Source organism: Electrona antarctica (assembly GCF_951216825.1).
Source record: "Electrona antarctica genome assembly, chromosome: 15".
Classification (NCBI taxonomy): Eukaryota; Metazoa; Chordata; class Actinopteri; order Myctophiformes; family Myctophidae; genus Electrona; species Electrona antarctica.
This window is the reverse complement of record NC_136796.1, coordinates 3,182,320-3,200,461: the sequence shown is the minus strand read 5'-3', so window position 1 is coordinate 3,200,461 and position 18,142 is coordinate 3,182,320. Positions and strand designations below refer to the sequence as shown.

The following is an 18,142-nucleotide window of genomic DNA, read 5'->3' as shown; positions in this document are numbered from 1 at the left end:
GTGGCTGTGTCCGAGCACGAAAATGTGTGTGGCTGTGTCCGAGCACGAAAAGTGTACAGTACAGTACAGTACAGTACAGTACAGTACAGTACAGTGCAGTACAGTACAAAGTGAAAAAGTGAGTTTAACGTCGCTTAACATTGTCTAATGCAATGCAATCTGTGTGGATGTATGGGCTAGTGTCAAGGCCAGAAAGTAGTGTTTTGCCACTCAGTATAGGCGTTCCCGCATAACTTCCAGGTATGATGATAATGCCACATGCATACCCTCTATCGTTTTGCCAATCCCATTGATAATTGCTTAACCCTGTCTTCTACCCTGAGCCATCCCAAAGTAGCAAAATGCTGTGTTGGAATTAGGTGGATGATGATGATGATGAGGAGATGATGATGATGATGATGATGATGATGATGATGAAGATGATGTGCTTAAGGCCGAGAAGTCACAGTCAAATCGGTCTGAAACTTACTTTTAAGTGACTTGAGATGTTGATGAACCAAGAGGTGCAAGCGTAATCAAAATGGCATTGAATGCATGACGGCTCGGAGAGAGTCTTGAAAGCACTACTGTTGTTGACAGGGACAGAGGAAACTCTGAAACAATAAGAAAAGGCTGCACACTCACTCATGGCCACAATGATGTCAGCATCGTGGCTATGAGTGTGCGCGACCTTTTTTCTTATTTTTCTATCTTTACCATCCCCAAGGCCATTAGCACCTCACCAATACTGGTGTGCACCCTTCTCCCTGTTTGTCTACCAAAAGAGGGAGTTCTGCCTTGTTACAGAACGTTGTTGACAGTTGTACTACAGGCAGGCGGGCGGGCGTCCTTCCAGCTCTCTGCTTGAATATGCAGGTCTCTTGTCTGGTGAAAACCTCATTATGTCCGAAAACTGTTACTTTTCAGGTTTTAAATTCAAAAGTAGCAGATCTACAAGCTCTAAACACGTCGCTGTGCGCCTCGTTTAGAGCTTGTAGATCTACAAGCTCTAAACGCGTCGCTGTGCGACGCGTTTAGGGTAGAGTAGGGTGTTAATTTAGACAAAAAGGTTAGAATATGGAGATAAGGCTTTCTGCCAGACAGTGACGATATTATGTTTTCTTGGACATGAGCCCTGCTATAAACACTGATTCAGAGTGCAGTGTGTGGGTGTTTTTAACAGACGGAGCTTAAAAAACACGCTTCACAGATACCCATCAGTACTTTATGTACAGTAGTGGGACGTAACAAAACTATTTGGTTGCTACCTCCTATCTCCATATTATATCGTTTTTTGTTCAAATGTAACGTAATTAATGATCAGGTTGTAATGCACGTAACTCGAGAACCGTTTGCCCCACCGACTTCATATTCGACACACGCATTCCACACCATTCCACACCCAGTGCAGTGACGGGACTCGAGTCGGTCGGACCCACGGTTCTCCAGAACCACCACAAAAGGCTCTGGGTCAGGCTCTGCCAGTGGGCCTAATCAGCCTAAATCCCCTCACCTGTGCAATTTCCAGCCTCTGCCTCAGCCAATTGATTGCCATGGCAACCCCACACCTGACAATTGATTAGCTTACTTAACCACAGTCACAGTCAGTCAGTCAGTCAGCCCTCTTCAGACACAGGCAGATACAGAGATCTCCATGTTGGACACAGACAGACAGTTAAAACGGGTGCTGTGACAAGTTGACAACGGGTATTATTAGGTTCCCAAGTTGCATCGTTCTCAAGTAGGCCGGTAGCCGACAGGCACGTACAGGTCTAGTGTAACTAATGAATGATCTACACACTACAACAGGGGTACTTTTAAAGTGACCAGCTCAACAAGATCTACCCACCCCCAAAAATATTATCCCATTGCTGAAAATAGTTTTAAACAGTTACCCTGAGCCGTTAGATATAAGACAAACACACTTAGAAACGGGAAAATAAAAGGGCAAAATGGATTCAAGTGGCAGATGCCAAAAATAGTTTTTAATTTATATTTTTATTATATTATGTATTTTAGGAGCATGTCATGTGATCTACTGTGTAGATCGCGATCTACCTTTTGGGCACCGCTGCACTACAGCGTCACACAAAAGCATCAAAATGAGCAGATCTACAAGCTCGAAGCGCGGCGCAAAGCGACACGTTCTGATCTTGCAGATGCAAAGTAAAGCTTCTCGCACATGTCCATGTTTTCTGAATTATAGCCGACATACAAGCTCACAACACGAACATGTTGTGAGCTTGTTTTTGAATGGCAAAAGTATGAAATAAGGCTTACGTGGTTAATGTATTCATAATCTAAATATGCTCAGTAACTAAAGTTGTCAAATGACTGTAGTTCAGTACAAAAAAAGCATAATATTTGCCTCTGAGATGTAGTGGAGTTTTTAATAGTCACTTTCACACCAGTGTAATTATTTTCAGAATACCGGTAGTCTTAGTCTTGAATAACACACCATGATGTCTTAGTCCTATTTAGTCTTCTGGAAAAAAAAAACATAGCCTTTTTAGTCTTAGGTCTTAGTCAACAAAAATTAACACTGTTTTCACATCACTGCTCAAGTGGGGCTCTGTCATTGGAAGTAGAATGCTGCCCCCTGCTGGCCAAAATGTGGCGTTGCTGTGAAGTGTTGCTGTGCTTTTAGAGTGATTTGAAATCACAGCGACATCTTTCCTCAGAGTCACTGCGAGTTTCTCTTCCATTATGCTGGGGGGGGGGGGGGGGGGGGGGGGGGGGGACACACACGTGCAGAGAGGGTTAGAGAGGCAGGGGCTGAAATTCCATAAGAGGGCACTTTTGGCCCGAAATAGCTGCGACGCGTTGTGAGCTTGTAGATCAGCTATTTTTGGGGCGCAACCCTGCACTCTTTGGCTAGTGGAGATACGACGTCACTGTGGTGATATCTATTCTATGCTGTGTGATTCTATGTGTTGCTATGACAACCAGTTAGCATATAGGCATGTAGGATGTCACATGACTTGATCTTTGTGTACCGTGTGTGAATAAAGCCAACAGAACATTGACGTTACCTGTGTGGATTATTACATAGTACAGAGAACACGACATGGTGTCAGAAGTGACTGTGAAGAAGAATCAGCACTAAAGAGGTCTACAGTGACAGCGTGAGAGAAAAAAAAAAGCGCTCAGCGAACGCTATGGTAGACGAGGAAGTAGGAGGCGGCGGCGGTGTTGCTGCTGCTAACAGAATGAATCATCCTGGAGCTACGTTCAGCATACAGCCACCGGAGCCCTTTGATTTCTCCAAACCGCACGAGTGGACGAGATGGATCCGACGGTTCGAGAGGTTCCGTGAGGCAAGCAATCTATCGGCAAGCTCCGACGACAATCAAGTCAACACGCTGATATATTGTATGGGAGACGAGGCCGATGACGTATTACTTGGCTTGAAGTTATCCGACGCGGACCAACACATATACAGCAAAGTAAGGGATGGATTCCAGAGCTTCTTTATTGTGAAGAAGAACGTTGTGTATGAGCGGGCGCGCTTTAACATGCGCCGGCAAGAGCCTAATGAAGCTGTGGATACTTTTGTCACTGCCTTGTATGCACTAGCAGAACACTGCAATTATGGAGCTTTGCATGACGAGCTAATTCGAGACAGGATTGTAGTAGGGCTGGCTGATGTACGTCTGTCTGAACGCATGCAAATGGAGAGCACTCTTGATCTGGAAAAAGCCATTAATATGGCGAGGCAGACAGAAGAGATTAAAAAGCAGCAAAGCACACTGAGAAGTGAATCTAGTGCTTCTAAAATGTTTGATGTGAGCTTCGTGAACAGGGGCTTTAAAGGCAAACAGCAAACAGGAAAGTCAAGTTTCAGAAATATGAAAAACAATGACTACAAGCCACACAGCTTTCAAAAAAAAAATCCAAAAAGCTCACAGTGCTACAAATGTGGAGGAAATTATCACCCTAAACAGGAATGTCCTGCTAATGATGCAAAATGCCGTACATGTGGAAAAAAAGGCCACTACCAACGTGTGTGCCGTGCGGGCAAAGCGGTGCATGGCATAGAGGAAGAGGAGGAAGAGGATGGCTTCTTTCTTGGCTCTGTGTCAACCGATGCAGAGGAGGACTTCTCTATTGGCTCTGTGTCGGCAGAGGCTGTTCCATGGACGGTCAATATAAACATTATGGACAAAACCATTAATTTCAAGCTTGACACTGGAGCGGATGTTACTGTGGTGTCGCAGGCTGTGTTCAATAGCCTCTTTGCAAACTCTCAGCTGCCGGTTCTCCAGAAAGCAGAGAAACCACTATATGGTCCGGGGAGGGTTCCACTGGATGTCTTGGGGTTCGCCAGGCTGCAGCTGCGAGTCAGGGCCAAGCAGTCTATAGAAAAAGTCTACGTGGTCAATAATCTTGGCACGCCTTTGCTCGGGCTGCCAGCTATTCTAGCCCTGGGCTTGATCATCCGTGTCGATGGCATAGACATGGGGACCCTGACAGAAATGTACCCCACGTTATGCACCGGCCTGGGTGCGGTGCAACGACCGTATGCCGTTAAGCTGGCACACGGTGCTGTGCCATTCTCCTTGAAAACCCCACGGAGAATTCCACTGCCACTGGTGGATCAGGTCAGGGAGGAGCTACAACGCATGGAGAGCCTGGGCGTCATCAGCCGTGTGGTGGGGCCAACCGACTGGTGCGCCGGCATGGTGGTCGTGCCTAAAAAGGACAGCAAAAAAGTGCGCTTGTGCGTGGACCTGACTGGCTTAAACAAATATGTGCGCCGTGAAAAGTACATTTTGCCATCAGTAGAGCAGAGCCTTGGAACACTGGCTGGAGCAGCGCTCTTCAGCAAACTAGATGCCAACATGGGCTTCTGGCAAGTTCCATTAACAGAGGATTCAGCCAAATACACCACATTCATTACACCCTTTGGGCGGTTTCATTTCAACCGTCTGCCATTTGGCATTGCCTCAGCACCCGAACATTTTCAGTGCATGATGGCTGAGGTCATTGAAGGACTAGAGGGTGTGGTCTGCCACATTGACGACCTGTTGGTGTGGGGGCGGGACCAAAAAGAGCATGACGCTCGACTGCATGCTGTGCTACAACGTGTACAGAAAGCAGGCATCACATTGAATGTGGATAAATGTGAGCTCTCTAAGACTGAACTGTCGTTCCTGGGGCACATCGTGTCCGCCGCGGGCATTCGCCCTGATCCAAGGAAGACGGCGGCTGTGTTGGAGATGAAAGAGCCAACAAATGTAGCAGAGCTACGGAGCTTTCTTGGAATGGTCAACCAGCTGGGGAAGTTCTTGCCGCAGCTGGCGGAGAAAGACAAAGCGCTCCGTGACCTACTCTCCAAGAAGAACGCCTGGGTCTGGGACGTAGACCAGGCTGCAGCATTTAAGACACTGAAGGAGGCACTGGCTTCTGCGCCTGTACTGGCAATGTATGACGCAAACAGAGACACCAAGGTGTCAGCCGACGCGTCATCGTATGGCTTGGGAGGTGTCCTTCTACAGAAGTGGGGAGAGGAATGGAAACCTGTGGCTTATGCGTCTCGGTCACTCACTCCAACCGAGCAACGTTATGCACAGGTAGAGAAGGAGGCTCTGGGCCTCACATGGGCCTGTGAACGGTTCAGTGAATTCCTTTTAGGGATGCATTTCTGTCTAGAGACAGATCACAAGCCTCTCCTCAGCCTACTTGGATCCCAAGCATTAGATCTGCTGCCACCGAGAATACAGCGTTTCAGGATGAGACTGATGCGTTACTCATACAACATAATACATGTGCCAGGAAAGTCACTCTGGACAGCAGACACACTGTCGCGCGCACCTTGCAAGACACGTATGTCCTCAGAAGAGGAGGAGCTCATGGAGAGCACTAACATCTACGTGGACACCGTGGTGGAGGGACTCCCCGTCAGTCCCACATACATGGAGATTCTAAAAGAGCAGCTAAAAACAGACAGTGTCTGCTCACGTGTCATGGAGCTGTGTATGAGAGGATGGCCAGCACATGCAAGACAGGAGCCTATGCTGAGAAACTACTGGACAGAGCAGGCTACGCTCACCGTACAAGATGGCTTACTACTAAAAGGTTCACGACTCGTAATACCCTCAGTGATGCGGAACGACGTGCTAGCCAAGATTCACGAGGGCCACCAAGGTGTGGTAAAATGTAAAGAGCGTGCACGCCAGTCTGTATGGTGGCCTGGTCTCAGTCAGCAAGTGACTGAAATGGTGCTGAAATGCAGGACTTGTATCAAAGAGAGACAAAACCACAAAGAGCCGCTTATGGTCACAGAAAAGCCTGAAAGACCATGGCAGAAGTTAGGGTGTGATCTGTTTTCCTTGAGAGGCAAAACCTACCTGTTAGTCGTAGACTACTTTTCTAGGTATGTGGAGGTCGCACTAATGTCTCATACCAAGTCCACCGATGCCATTATGCATCTAAAGTCCATCTTTGCCCGTCACGGGATTCCAGAGGTTCTGCGTTCCGATAATGGACCTCAGTATTCTGGACAAGTATTCGCTTCCTTTGCGGCTGAGTATGGATTCAAACACATCACCAGCAGCCCAAGGTATCCCCAGAGCAATGGGGAAGCGGAACGGGCAGTCCAGACGGTCAAAAACCTACTGGAAAAGGCAAGTGACCCCTATCTCGCCTTACTTGCCTACAGAGCTACTCCTCTTCAGAGTGGCTACAGCCCTGCCCAGCTCCTGATGGGCAGACGCCTTCGCACTACGGTGCCAACTCTTCCATCTGAACTTGACCCTGTACTGCCGGACAGTGCCACATTCGCTTGGAAGGAGAATGAAAAAGCTAGAGCAGATGTGGAGAGATACAACAGGCGTCACCGGGCCAAAGCCCTTGGTATTTTGTCACCAGGAGAGCAGGTATGGGTAACAGATGCTAAGTCATCAGGAACTGTTCTCCAGAACCACTCCACACCGAGATCTTACTTGGTGGATCTACCTCATGGGGTGGTGAGACGAAATCGTCAGCATCTGATACCTCTGCCCTCACCGACAAACAGTGGAGGTTCTACACCACAGCAACGATCTCCGGATCCTATGCCAAAGCCAATGCCACCTGCTGTGGTACCACCACAACGTTCACCTACAGACACTGTTCTCAGAACCCGATCTGGGAGAGCTGTAATCAAACCTGATAGACTTGGGATAACCTAAAAAAAAAAAAAAAAAAAAGAGAACTGCAAGTGAAAAAATGAAAAGTAGCAGTATAAAAAACAAAACAAAAAAAAAACAACCAAGAGCATTAAAAAAAAACAAAAAAAAACAAAAAAACAAGAGCATTAAAAAAAAACAAAGAAAAAGAAAAAAAAGAAGCATTAAAAAAAAACTAAAAAAAACCAAAAACAACAGAGCATATTAAAAAAAAAAAAGGAAAAGATGAATGCTTAAATGCTATTGATCTGTGAAATTAATCATTATTGATCTGTGAAATGAAAATCTGCTTGTTAATATGCACTGGTGTATTGAAAACTTGAAGTGATTTATATAGGTGTAGGAATTGCAGTTGCACTAATCCTTCTTATTCCCTACAGCATTGGACATGAGCCAAAGTCTACCTTTGCTCTCTAAAGAGGGGAGATGTGGTGATATCTATTCTATGCTGTGTGATTCTATGTGTTGCTATGACAACCAGTTAGCATATAGGCATGTAGGATGTCACATGACTTGATCTTTGTGTACCGTGTGTGAATAAAGCCAACAGAACATTGACGTTACCTGTGTGGATTATTACATAGTACAGAGAACACGACAGTCACGACATGGATTTTGAAACAAATTAGTTAACACATTTTGACCTGAGATCAGATTCTAAAAATGTCTTCTACATCCTGACAGTTTTCTGAAAAAGCTATGTTTCTATGTCAGTCGTTCTTTGATTTTTCAAAAATAGCAGACCTACAAGCTCGTAGCGCGCCACTCGGTGGCGCGCTATGAGCTTGTAGATCTGCTATTTTTCAATAGCTAAAGCATAACATAATGCTAACACCAAAAGGGGTTCCCGCCCAGAATGGGTTAAACCAACATTCCGCCTATGGCTTGGTTTTTGTTTTGTTTTGTTCCTCTTGAAACAATATTTTTTTTATGAGGAACAAAACGGAACGCAAAGAAGAATCAATTTCCACATTACTCATGTTGCTGCAATTTTCAGCAATTTCATTTGCATCAATATGCTGTCTTGTCTTAGAATGTCAACTCGCTCATCAAAATGATTGCAGGTCTTTTCACTTTGGCTGCGTCACAGTTTCAACTCACTAAAACCACATTCATTCATTCAGCAGCTCATCTGTTCTTGTGAAATACAAATGTGGTTTGGCAAATATGTTCAGCATTGTATATGCATAGTGTAAAATAGCTCGAACCAGTGCTGGTTATTTAGTTAGGACCCACGACAGTGGTGTTCGATACGAACTTAACCGGGATGTGGAAACCTCCAATGAAAAGCTCTATAATTTGCTTGGCCAGATATTCCGTCCTATCCAACTGACTCAGGCCAAAGATATTAGAAGATATTCTGCCACCTTAAGTCTCTGACTGTAATCCTTTTATACCTTTTAGTTATATGTGTGTCATAATGACAATGCTATCCAATCGCATATGACGATGACACACGTGTACATCCCTATATGGGGTTCCCACATCAATCCGATGTCAGCATTGGATATTTCCATTATCTCCACATATGGGCCATAAATCATCATCATATGTGGAGATCCAAGTGACAGCCTTTTATCCCCATATATGGAGATCCATTTGAGAGCCTTCGCAACACATAGTATCTATGTATAGCAGTAGAAGCAGCCAATCCTTATTTGATGTGATGCTACAGTAGTAGAGTAGAGTTTGGGCGACTGTGGCTCAAGAGGTAGAGCAGGTCGTCCAATGATCCATGGGTCGGCGGTTCGAATCCCGGCTCCTCCTGTCTACATGTCGAAGTGTCCTTGGGCAAGACACTGAACCCCAAATTGCTCCCGATGTGCTGGTTGGTACCTTGCATGGCTTCCGCTGCAATCGGTGTATGAATGTGTGTGTGAATGGGTGAATGTAATGCACATCTATGTAAAGCGCCTTGGATAAAGGCGCTATATAAATGCACCATTTACCATTTGTTGACAGACTGCTTTTTCAACTGGTTGCTTTGCATGCGTTCAGTGTCTTAGGAATCAACTTATTGTTCAAATGTAATTTTTTTTCCCCCAACTGTCAACTCAAGCCACCTATACTCTCGCATAACAACGTCAAGTATTTAGCCTATTGAATACATTGTTAATTTAATGTACTTTTATTGTTGTCTACATCAGTCTTTAACCTTTAAATCTGTTCTAAATGTCATAATCTCTAGTTTTTCCCCCATCTAGGCATATGAGACTGCAAGACTGTACATTCACCCGTACGTTAACGCCAAAGTTTCTCAAATCTTTTCAGGCGATATCAGAAACTGCAGAAGATTATGAAGCCCTGGTAAGCTCCGCCCCTCCCCCCCACTTTCAAAAGCCGGCTAATGTAATTGGCTCTGTGCTCTTCTAACCCCCCCCGCTGGGCGGAGTCTGCATGATAAGACCCCGCCCCCTCCACTCCAGTGCCTTATGGGAAAAATAACATCTTTTGTATGTGTTTTTATGTTCACTAACAGGCTTCTGTGTTGAGATCGGTGTCTCTCTACGACTCACGCAATTCAAAGCATTCTCTGTCTTTTTCTGTTTTGTTTAGATTGTGCATGTGGTATTGGGCAATAAGGTCTAAATGTAACCGTTAAAGCTGCTATACGCAATAATATGTCAACATTTAAATTATTATTATTATTATTATTTTTTTTTGCAGACAGCCAGCAATGAGTAAAACGCTCCCTAGAAGCTTTGTCATTGGTCGAAAAAAAAAAAAAAATGGTCGAAATGACTAACCAATCAGGAAGTAGACAGGCAAATCGATCAATGACAAAGCTTCTAGGAAAATCTACCCATTGCTGGCTGTCTGAATACCAAAACAAAAAAGCAAAAGGTCATTACAATTTTGACATTATTGCTTATAGCAGCTTTAACTTTCACTGTCTCTGGTTCCTTGGGGGAGATGCACTTAAATCTGGGTGTTCTTCATGTCGGAGAGCTCTCTTCAGGTCCAGGGAGGGCTTTTCAACAGAGCTGGCTTCCATTTGGGCCTATTTAACCTGAATAATAACTTAATCCATTGAGACCTGGAACGCATCCATGTCACGTTAGCGTTTAACCACATTAACCATTAACCCATTTTGGGCGGGAACCCCTTTTGGTGTTTTAAACATTATGTTATAATTTAGCTATTGAAAAATAGCAGATCTACAAGCTCATAGCGCGCCACCGAGTGGCGCGCTATGAACTTGTAGGTCTTCTATTTTTGAAAAATCGTTAAAATGTGCCTCAAATCTTTCCGAAAATTGTCATGATTTAGAAAACTTTTTTTTTTAAATTTCGACGTCAGGCCTGAATGGGTTAATAATGGATTTTATTTATAACGCACTTTACATTCCATGGAATCTCAAAGTGCTAACTTACACTCATTCTCACTCACTATGCACTTTCTTACTTTCTAGTTTCAACCTTTTTTTAATGCCTTCTTCTATCGTTCCTTTGACAGTGAACACGCTTGAAAATAACATTGTAAACTGTAAATGGTAACGAGGGCGTTAATGGGATTATTGACCAGAAAGATTATCAATTAATGTCCACAAGTGGAATGCTGGCGGTATCGGTATCTAATGCAAGATGCCAGTATGTTTTATTTCTCATGCTGTTGCCAATTATTATTGTTTTTTAATTATTATTATTACCAGTATTATGTTTTCATTATGGCTTCATTAGATTTTTGAAGACTCAAAGCATACAATTAAACTGAATGAACGCCTACTAAAAGGAGTAGATAAAATGTAGTTAACAGCATCAACACTGGGGGTCAGTAGAGTCCAACTTTACACATTCAGTATATGCAGCAGTGGAGGTCAGTGCTGTTCAAACCAGTCCGACTAGAGACCAGCGGTCACCAACATTTGTTATGGATCAGGGCCTGCTTTGAAATCTCTAAGGCCTGACTCACACCTTCACATCTAGCATACAACATTGATGCATGTATTCCCATGCTTTTTGTTCTTGCTTAATGTAAGTCGCTCTGGATTAAGAGCGTCTGCTAAATGCCTAAATTGTAAATTGATGCATGCTAGATGTATGAAAGGGTTTGTTTACATCTTGCCCCAATGCATTTCCAATTGAAGTCACATGGTTTGACACAACATTTGTGTTGTACGGCTTTCGGCTGTGTTTCGACTGCCCCCCACCCCCTCATACACAAATGTTGTGTCAAACCATGTGACTCCCATTGGAAATGCATTGTGAGCTTGCATCAGTCAACAAGTCTCAATCTGTTGCGAAGGTGTGAGTCAGGCCTAAGAGTGCGTTTATTTATTTGATTTGTGTTCCGCCTTGAATCAGTGGACCTAACATAGTATAAAGGCTACTTTGAATCAGTGGATCTAACATAGTATAAAGGCTACTTTGAATCAGTGGACCTAACATAGTATAAAGGCTACTTTGAATCAGTGGACCTAACATAGTATAAAGGCTACTTTGAGTCAGTGGACCTAACATAGTATAAAGGCTACTTTGAATCAGTGGACCTAACATAGTATAAAGGCTACTTTGAATCAGTGGACCTAACATAGTATAAAGGCTACTTTGAATCAGTGGACCTAACATAGTATAAAGGCTACTTTGAATCAGTGGACCTAACATAGTATAAAGGCTACTTTGAATCAGTGGACCTAACATAGTATAAAGGCTACTTTGAATCAGTGGACCTAACATAGTATAAAGGCTACTTTGAATCAGTGGAACTAACATAGTATAAAGGCTACTTTAAGTCCCTATGTATTGGTATCGCGATAAAAACTTTACATTTTAAGGATAATTTAATTTCTTCATCATATTATTATGAATGAGATCGTAGTGTTTTGCCAATGTTCTGGGGCTCTACAGGTCGTTAAACGCTGGTCCAAACAGCATTACAGTGTTGAGTATAAGTTTGACTGCACCACCACGTCCGCCATCAGTTTGATAAACCACAAGATTGTTATACTGCTATTTAAATACATTTGAATATATTAGAATGTATTATTAAATTACTGCCATTAACGGTATAAGCCTGCAGGACACGACTGTGTTAAAGTGAATCCGCCTTTCTTTCTTTGTTGTTTCTGATCAGTGAGTGCATGACAGCGGCTAACGCTCTCTCTCTCTCTCTCTCTCTCTCTCTCTCTCTCTCTCTCTCTCTCTCTCTCTCTCCTCTCTCTCTCTCTCTCTCTCTCTCTCTCTCTCTCTCTCTCTCTCTCTCTCTCTCTCTCTCTCTCTCTCTCTCTCTCTCCACGAGGCTTCACACTCGTTCCCGGGGCTTTCTACCCGATGGGTGTGGTTTTGAGGTTATTATTCTGTGTGGTCGGGTTTAAGCATATAGAGCGCCGAAGTCCTGACGTCACTCGCTCGTCCCCTCGTCCCCTCGATTCCCCTGGTTCACGGAAGTAATTTCTCCATGGGCTCATCTTAAAATCGATTCATGTAAGCACTGTGGTCCAAAGATAAACAAGCTGTCTCGGCGTTATTGTCAGGGAGGTGTCTCTGTATTGTTTGCGACCGTCAGTCACTCATATTTGATGTCTGTTTCTAGCGAAAATGTAACTAATTCCGCAGCAGTAACAATAGCGTTTTCTCTCAGTCAGTTGATTCTTCATATCCATATGAGTGTAGCTCAGTGCAACTATGATATGTTTATTTTTCAAACACAGTTCTTAAATGAGGCGGTCTAAAATCCCCGTATGGGGATTACCAATGCAAATCAAAAGTACATGAACCCGTGGATTTGCGCCCTCTCTACCGATATCGGCGTCAGACTTCGGTGCTCTATAACCACGCCCATCAGGTAGAAAGCCCCCGGCTAAAGAGGTAGTCCTCTCTCTCTCTCTCCAAGCTGCCTGGCGCTGGCTCTCTGGCGCCCGCTCCCTGCTGTATGTCTGTGGGAGGCCTGTAGGGGGAGCTGTCTCCCTCCTATAACTATCTTCTGTCCTGGCTGGGTTCTCTCTCTCTCTCTCTCGACTGTCGCTCCTATACCGTCGGCCCGTCTTTTTGTATATGTTTTATTCGTTTTATTTCTCTTGCCATCTTTTCTCAGCATATCTTTGGTGTTCGGGCCCGGGGGGAGCATCGGTGATTCTGTCTCCGCTCCCTCTGTCTCTCCACCTGTCTCTTTCCTAACTTTTCCTCTCTCTCTCTGTCAGCTTGGCTTCACAGCTGTGTATGATATTCGACGCCTATATATCTGTCTGTCTGTCTGTCTTTCTGCCAGTCCATATAGAGAGGTTTTGTATTTTGTGTTCGTGTGCGTGTGTGTGTGTGTGTGTGTGTGTGTGTGTGTGTGTGCGTGTGTGTGCGTGTGTGTGTGTGTGTGCGTGCGCTGTCTCGTAGCTTCGGGGAGCTCCTGTCCTTCACCCTGACGGCCTTTGTGGAGCTGATGGACCACGGCATCGTGTCCTGGGACACCTTCTCCGTGGCCTTCATCAAGAAGGTACCGTAGTGTTTATGTCCTTCTCTGTGGCCTTCATCAAGAAGGTACCGTAGTGTTTATGTCCTTCTCTGTGGCCTTCATCAAGAAGGTACCGTAGTGTTTATGTCCTTCTCTGTGGCCTTCATCAAGAAGGTACTGTAGAGTTTATGTCCTTCTCTGTGGCCTTCATCAAGAAGGTACCGTAGTGTTTATGTCCTTCTCTGTGGCCTTCATCAAGAAGGTACCGTAGTGTTTATGTCCTTCTCTGTGGCCTTCATCAAGAAGGTACCGTAGTGTTTATGTCCTTCTCTGTGGCCTTCATCAAGAAGGTACCGTAGAGTTTATGTCCTTCTCTGTGGCCTTCATCAAGAAGGTACCGTAGAGTTTATGTCCTTCTCTGTGGCCTCTGCGGCCTTCAAAATAGCAGATCTACAAGCTCGCAGCGTGTCGCAGCGCGTCGCAGCGCGTCGCAGCGCGTCGCAGCGCGACGCGTTGTGAGCTTGTAGATCTGCTATTTTCAGCATGTGTAAAATCAGTCATCACGACGGCATCAAGGAGTGCCAAAATACATTGTAGTCGACTAAATCAACTGTAGATTTAGTCGACTAAAATCGTATGATATTTAGTCGACTAAAACTAGACTAACACTAACACATTCCAAGTGACTAAAATGTGACTAAAACTAAATGAAGTTTCAGTCCAAAGACTGTGACTAAACTAAAATAGAAAATTGCTTCCAAAAACAACCCTGCTCTATACTGCCTCCCCCTGGCCAGCCGGGCCGCCTGATGGAGAGAAAGGAACTGGTTGGAAATAATAACGCGTTCCTTCCACGCGCTACGTCCAACCGGGGGAAACTCCCCCCCCCTGTCTCTCATGCATTGAAATAAGCATGAAAATAAGCATGAGGTCAGTCCGTTGCTCTCCCCAGGTTGGCAGAGGGGAGTGTAGCACCCAGCATTACATTAGATAATTGACGCTGGGTGAAAAAAATGGGTTGAAAAAATTGTGGGATAAAAAAATAATAATATTTAAAAAAGTTTGTCGACTACCTTTTTTCACTGACGAAAACCAAATAAAAACTGAATAAAATGTTAAGCGATGATGACTAAAACTATGAATGTACTGACATTTTCGTCAACAAATAAAAACTAGACTAAAATGTTAGGGAGGGACTAGAGGAGAAGAGATCCGGTAGAACTAAAAGACAATTTATGCTCCATGGTTGCATGCTGAAAATAGAAGATCTACAAGTGCTTCGACGCGTTATATTATTAGTGTTTTGCCAATATTGTTTGGGGCCCACTTGCAATATCCACACGGACCACCAGTGGGGTCCCGGCCCACAGGTTGAGAACAGCTGCAGTATAGTACTGTACCTTTGAAAGGTACCATGGTCCTGAAAGGTACCATGGTCCTGAAAGGTACCATGGTCCCGGTAATGACAGGGATGAGAAGACGTTTGAAACATTGGAGGAGCTTTTTTCTTTTTTTCCTTTAGTTAATCCCATAAGCCTGTATATTATACTGCTTAAACCATTTAGGCCTGACGTCGTAATTAAAAAAAATGTCTTCTAAATCCTGGCAAGGAACCCAAAAACTATATGTAATTGGCCGTCGACCCGGAAATATGTTGTTCCAGGAACTTCCCCCAGAAGCAAAGATTTGAGTAAAAAAACGCTCGCTCTGAAAGAATATATATTCAAAGATTTGCGCCACATTTTCACGACTTTTCAAAAAATAGCAGATCTACGAGCTCGTAGGAGCTTGTAGATCTGCTATTTTTCAATAGCTAAAGTATGACAGGATGCTTAAAACACCAAAAGGGGTTCCCCGTCCAAAATGGGTTAAGCTTTGTTTTGAGAAGCAGCTCTAATGAGTACTCCTGAGCCACGGCATGTTAAAACAGGTCAGGTTTTCTAGCTCGGTATAGACCTCTGTTTCTATACTATGTTATTTTACAGTTCTACTTTTTCCTCTGTCAGAAGAACAACCATTATCATCATAGAACAACGTTGTTATATCGCCAGCTAGACACTTTGGAGACGAGGGGAAAAAAGGGCAGAGGATTGTGCAGATTTTTGCAGGCTTCATTTCACCCTGAATGCCTGAGGATTGCTCTAACCCGTTAAGACCCTAGCCTGGGCACCATTTCATTTGGGTATATATGATCCTGTCGGGAGCGGATGATAGTCGACAGGCAGGAACAACAGGCGGCAACTTCCTTTTCCCTCAAACCGATTTTTCTCAATAAAAGCTACAGGCTACGAGAGCTTTTATTGAGAAAATGAAAAGGAAGTTGCCATAGATATATATAAAGTTACCGCCTGTTGTTCCTGCCTGATCGACTACAAAACAATACTACAACATGACGTAACGATATCATCCGCTCCCGACAGGATCATACAGACTTTTGAAACAGAGACCAGGCTTTCCTCCGAGGTGGTGGAAAGCCTGGTGAGGTTATTAAGACCCTATAGGACGATTCTGGAGATGTCTTCTAGATCCTGACAGTTTTCTGAAATAAATCTCTTTCTATATCAGTGGTGCTCAGACCTTTTAGTTTCAAGGACCCCCCACAATCATATGTATTTGGCCGCCAGCCCCCCACATCTCAAAATTCAATTCAATCTTTATTACAGACTCACGGTCCAGATCACATACAGAGGAACAAAAGACAGTAAATAATAAAACAAATTAAAAATAGGAAAATTAAAATATACTTATATACATATACATACATAGACATGCGTGCATATGCTCACAGCCTGTAGAGGCAGTTTCGCCAATGTCTCCAAAGCATGGAAGAGAACCTATTAGAGCTCTGCACAGGGTTGGTTAAAAATGTTCGCTTTGAACAATATATTCAAAGATTTGCACACATTTTCACATTTTCACATTTTTCTAAAATTGCAGATCTACAGAGCTTGTATATATTTTATTTTTTCATTAGCCAAAGTATAAAATAATGCTTTGTAGGCCAAATCTAAAATGACACTGCTTACCTGGTTTTAAAGGGTTATGGGCTGCATCAGCAGAGAGGCCTGACTGACTGCATGCAATGCACTTCTCCTCACAGTAAAACACGAGGCTGCTAAGATTCTTCTGCCAGCCTCAGAGACACCGTCTCCACACCTTAGCGCAAAGCGGTCTTAAGCTGCGCACTTCTTAAGCTGCGCGCAGCTTAAATTCTGAGTTTTTAGACAGCTGGTGGATGGAAAAGAAGCTCCACCTCCGCGGACTTTTTGCGCGGAGGAGAGCGTTTCCGGGAATCTGGCCGCCGCGCAAAAAGTCCGCGGAGGTGGAGCTTCTTTTCCATCCACCAGCTGTCTAAAAACTCGGAATTTAAGCTGCTCGCAGCCGAGAACGTGCGCAGCTCTTTCGATAGTGTGGCAGCACCTAGAGAGAGAGAGAAGTACCAAGCTAGAAAACCTAAAACCTGTCCTGTTTTAAGATACTCTCTGATGACTGATGTCTCGGCGTATACACCGTGACTGTGGCTCAAGAGGTAGAGCAGGTCGTCCAATGATCCATGGGTCGGCGGTTCGAATCCAGGCTCCTCCTGTCTACATGTCGAAGTGTCCTTGGGCAAGACACTGAACCCCAAATTGCTCCCGATGTGCTGGTTGGTACCTTGCATGGCTTCCGCCGCAATCGGTGTATCAATGTGTGTGTGAATGGGTGAGTGTAATGCACAATCTATGTAAAGCGCCTTGGATAAAGGCGCTATATAAAAAATGCACCATTTACCATTTACCATTTTACACCGTGAATAAATAATGGACCTTGATATGAAAAAGGTTGAAAAACACTGGGTTACATGTGAAGTTGTGACCGTGGTGTGGATGGTTTCTCCTCCTCCTCTCACAGTGTTACATGTGAAGTTGTGACCGTGGTGTGGATGGTTTCTCCTCCTCCTCTCAGAGTGTTACATGTGAAGTTGTGACCGTGGTGTGGATGGTTTCTCCTCCTCCTCTCAGAGTGTTACATGTGAAGTTGTGACCGTGGTGTGGATGGTTTCTCCTCCTCCTGTCAGGGTGTTACATGTGAAGTTGTGACCGTGGTGTGGATGGTTTCTCCTCCTCCTCTCAGAGTGTTACATGTGAAGTTGTGACCGTGGTGTGGATGGTTTCTCCTCCTCCTCTCAGAGTGTTACATGTGAAGTTGTGACCGTGGTGTGGATGGTTTCTCCTCCTCCTCTCAGAGTGTTACATGTGAAGTTGTGACCGTGGTGTGGATGGTTTCTCCTCCTCCTCTCAGGGTGTTACATGTGAAGTTGTGACCGTGCTGTGGATGGTTTCTCCTCCTCCTGTCAGGGTGTTACATGTGAAGTTGTGACCGTGGTGTGGATGGTTTCTCCTCCTCCTCTCAGAGTGTTACATGTGAAGTTGTGACCGTGGTGTGGATGGTTTCTCCTCCTCCTCTCAGAGTGTTACATGTGAAGTTGTGACCGTGGTGTGGATGGTTTCTCCTCCTCCTCTCAGAGTGTTACATGTGAAGTTGTGACCGTGGTGTGGATGGTTTCTCCTCCTCCTCTCAGCGTGTTACATGTGAAGTTGTGACCGTGGTGTGGATGGTTTCTCCTCCTC

General features: G+C 44.4%; 1 protein-coding gene across 1 annotated transcript in view; it reads left to right on the top strand.

The window, feature by feature from the left end:
- The window catches only part of elmo1 (engulfment and cell motility 1 (ced-12 homolog, C. elegans)), a gene marked incomplete at its 3' end in the record, with an annotated part of 191,011 nt that overhangs the window by 8,980 nt on the left and 163,889 nt on the right, over positions 1-18,142 (top strand). Inside the window, exons 4-5 of the mRNA XM_079522966.1 lie at positions 9,420-9,455; positions 13,475-13,574. Coding sequence (XP_079379092.1) covers positions 9,420-9,455; positions 13,475-13,574 — 136 coding nt within the window. The remainder of the gene's footprint in view (positions 1-9,419; positions 9,456-13,474; positions 13,575-18,142) is intronic.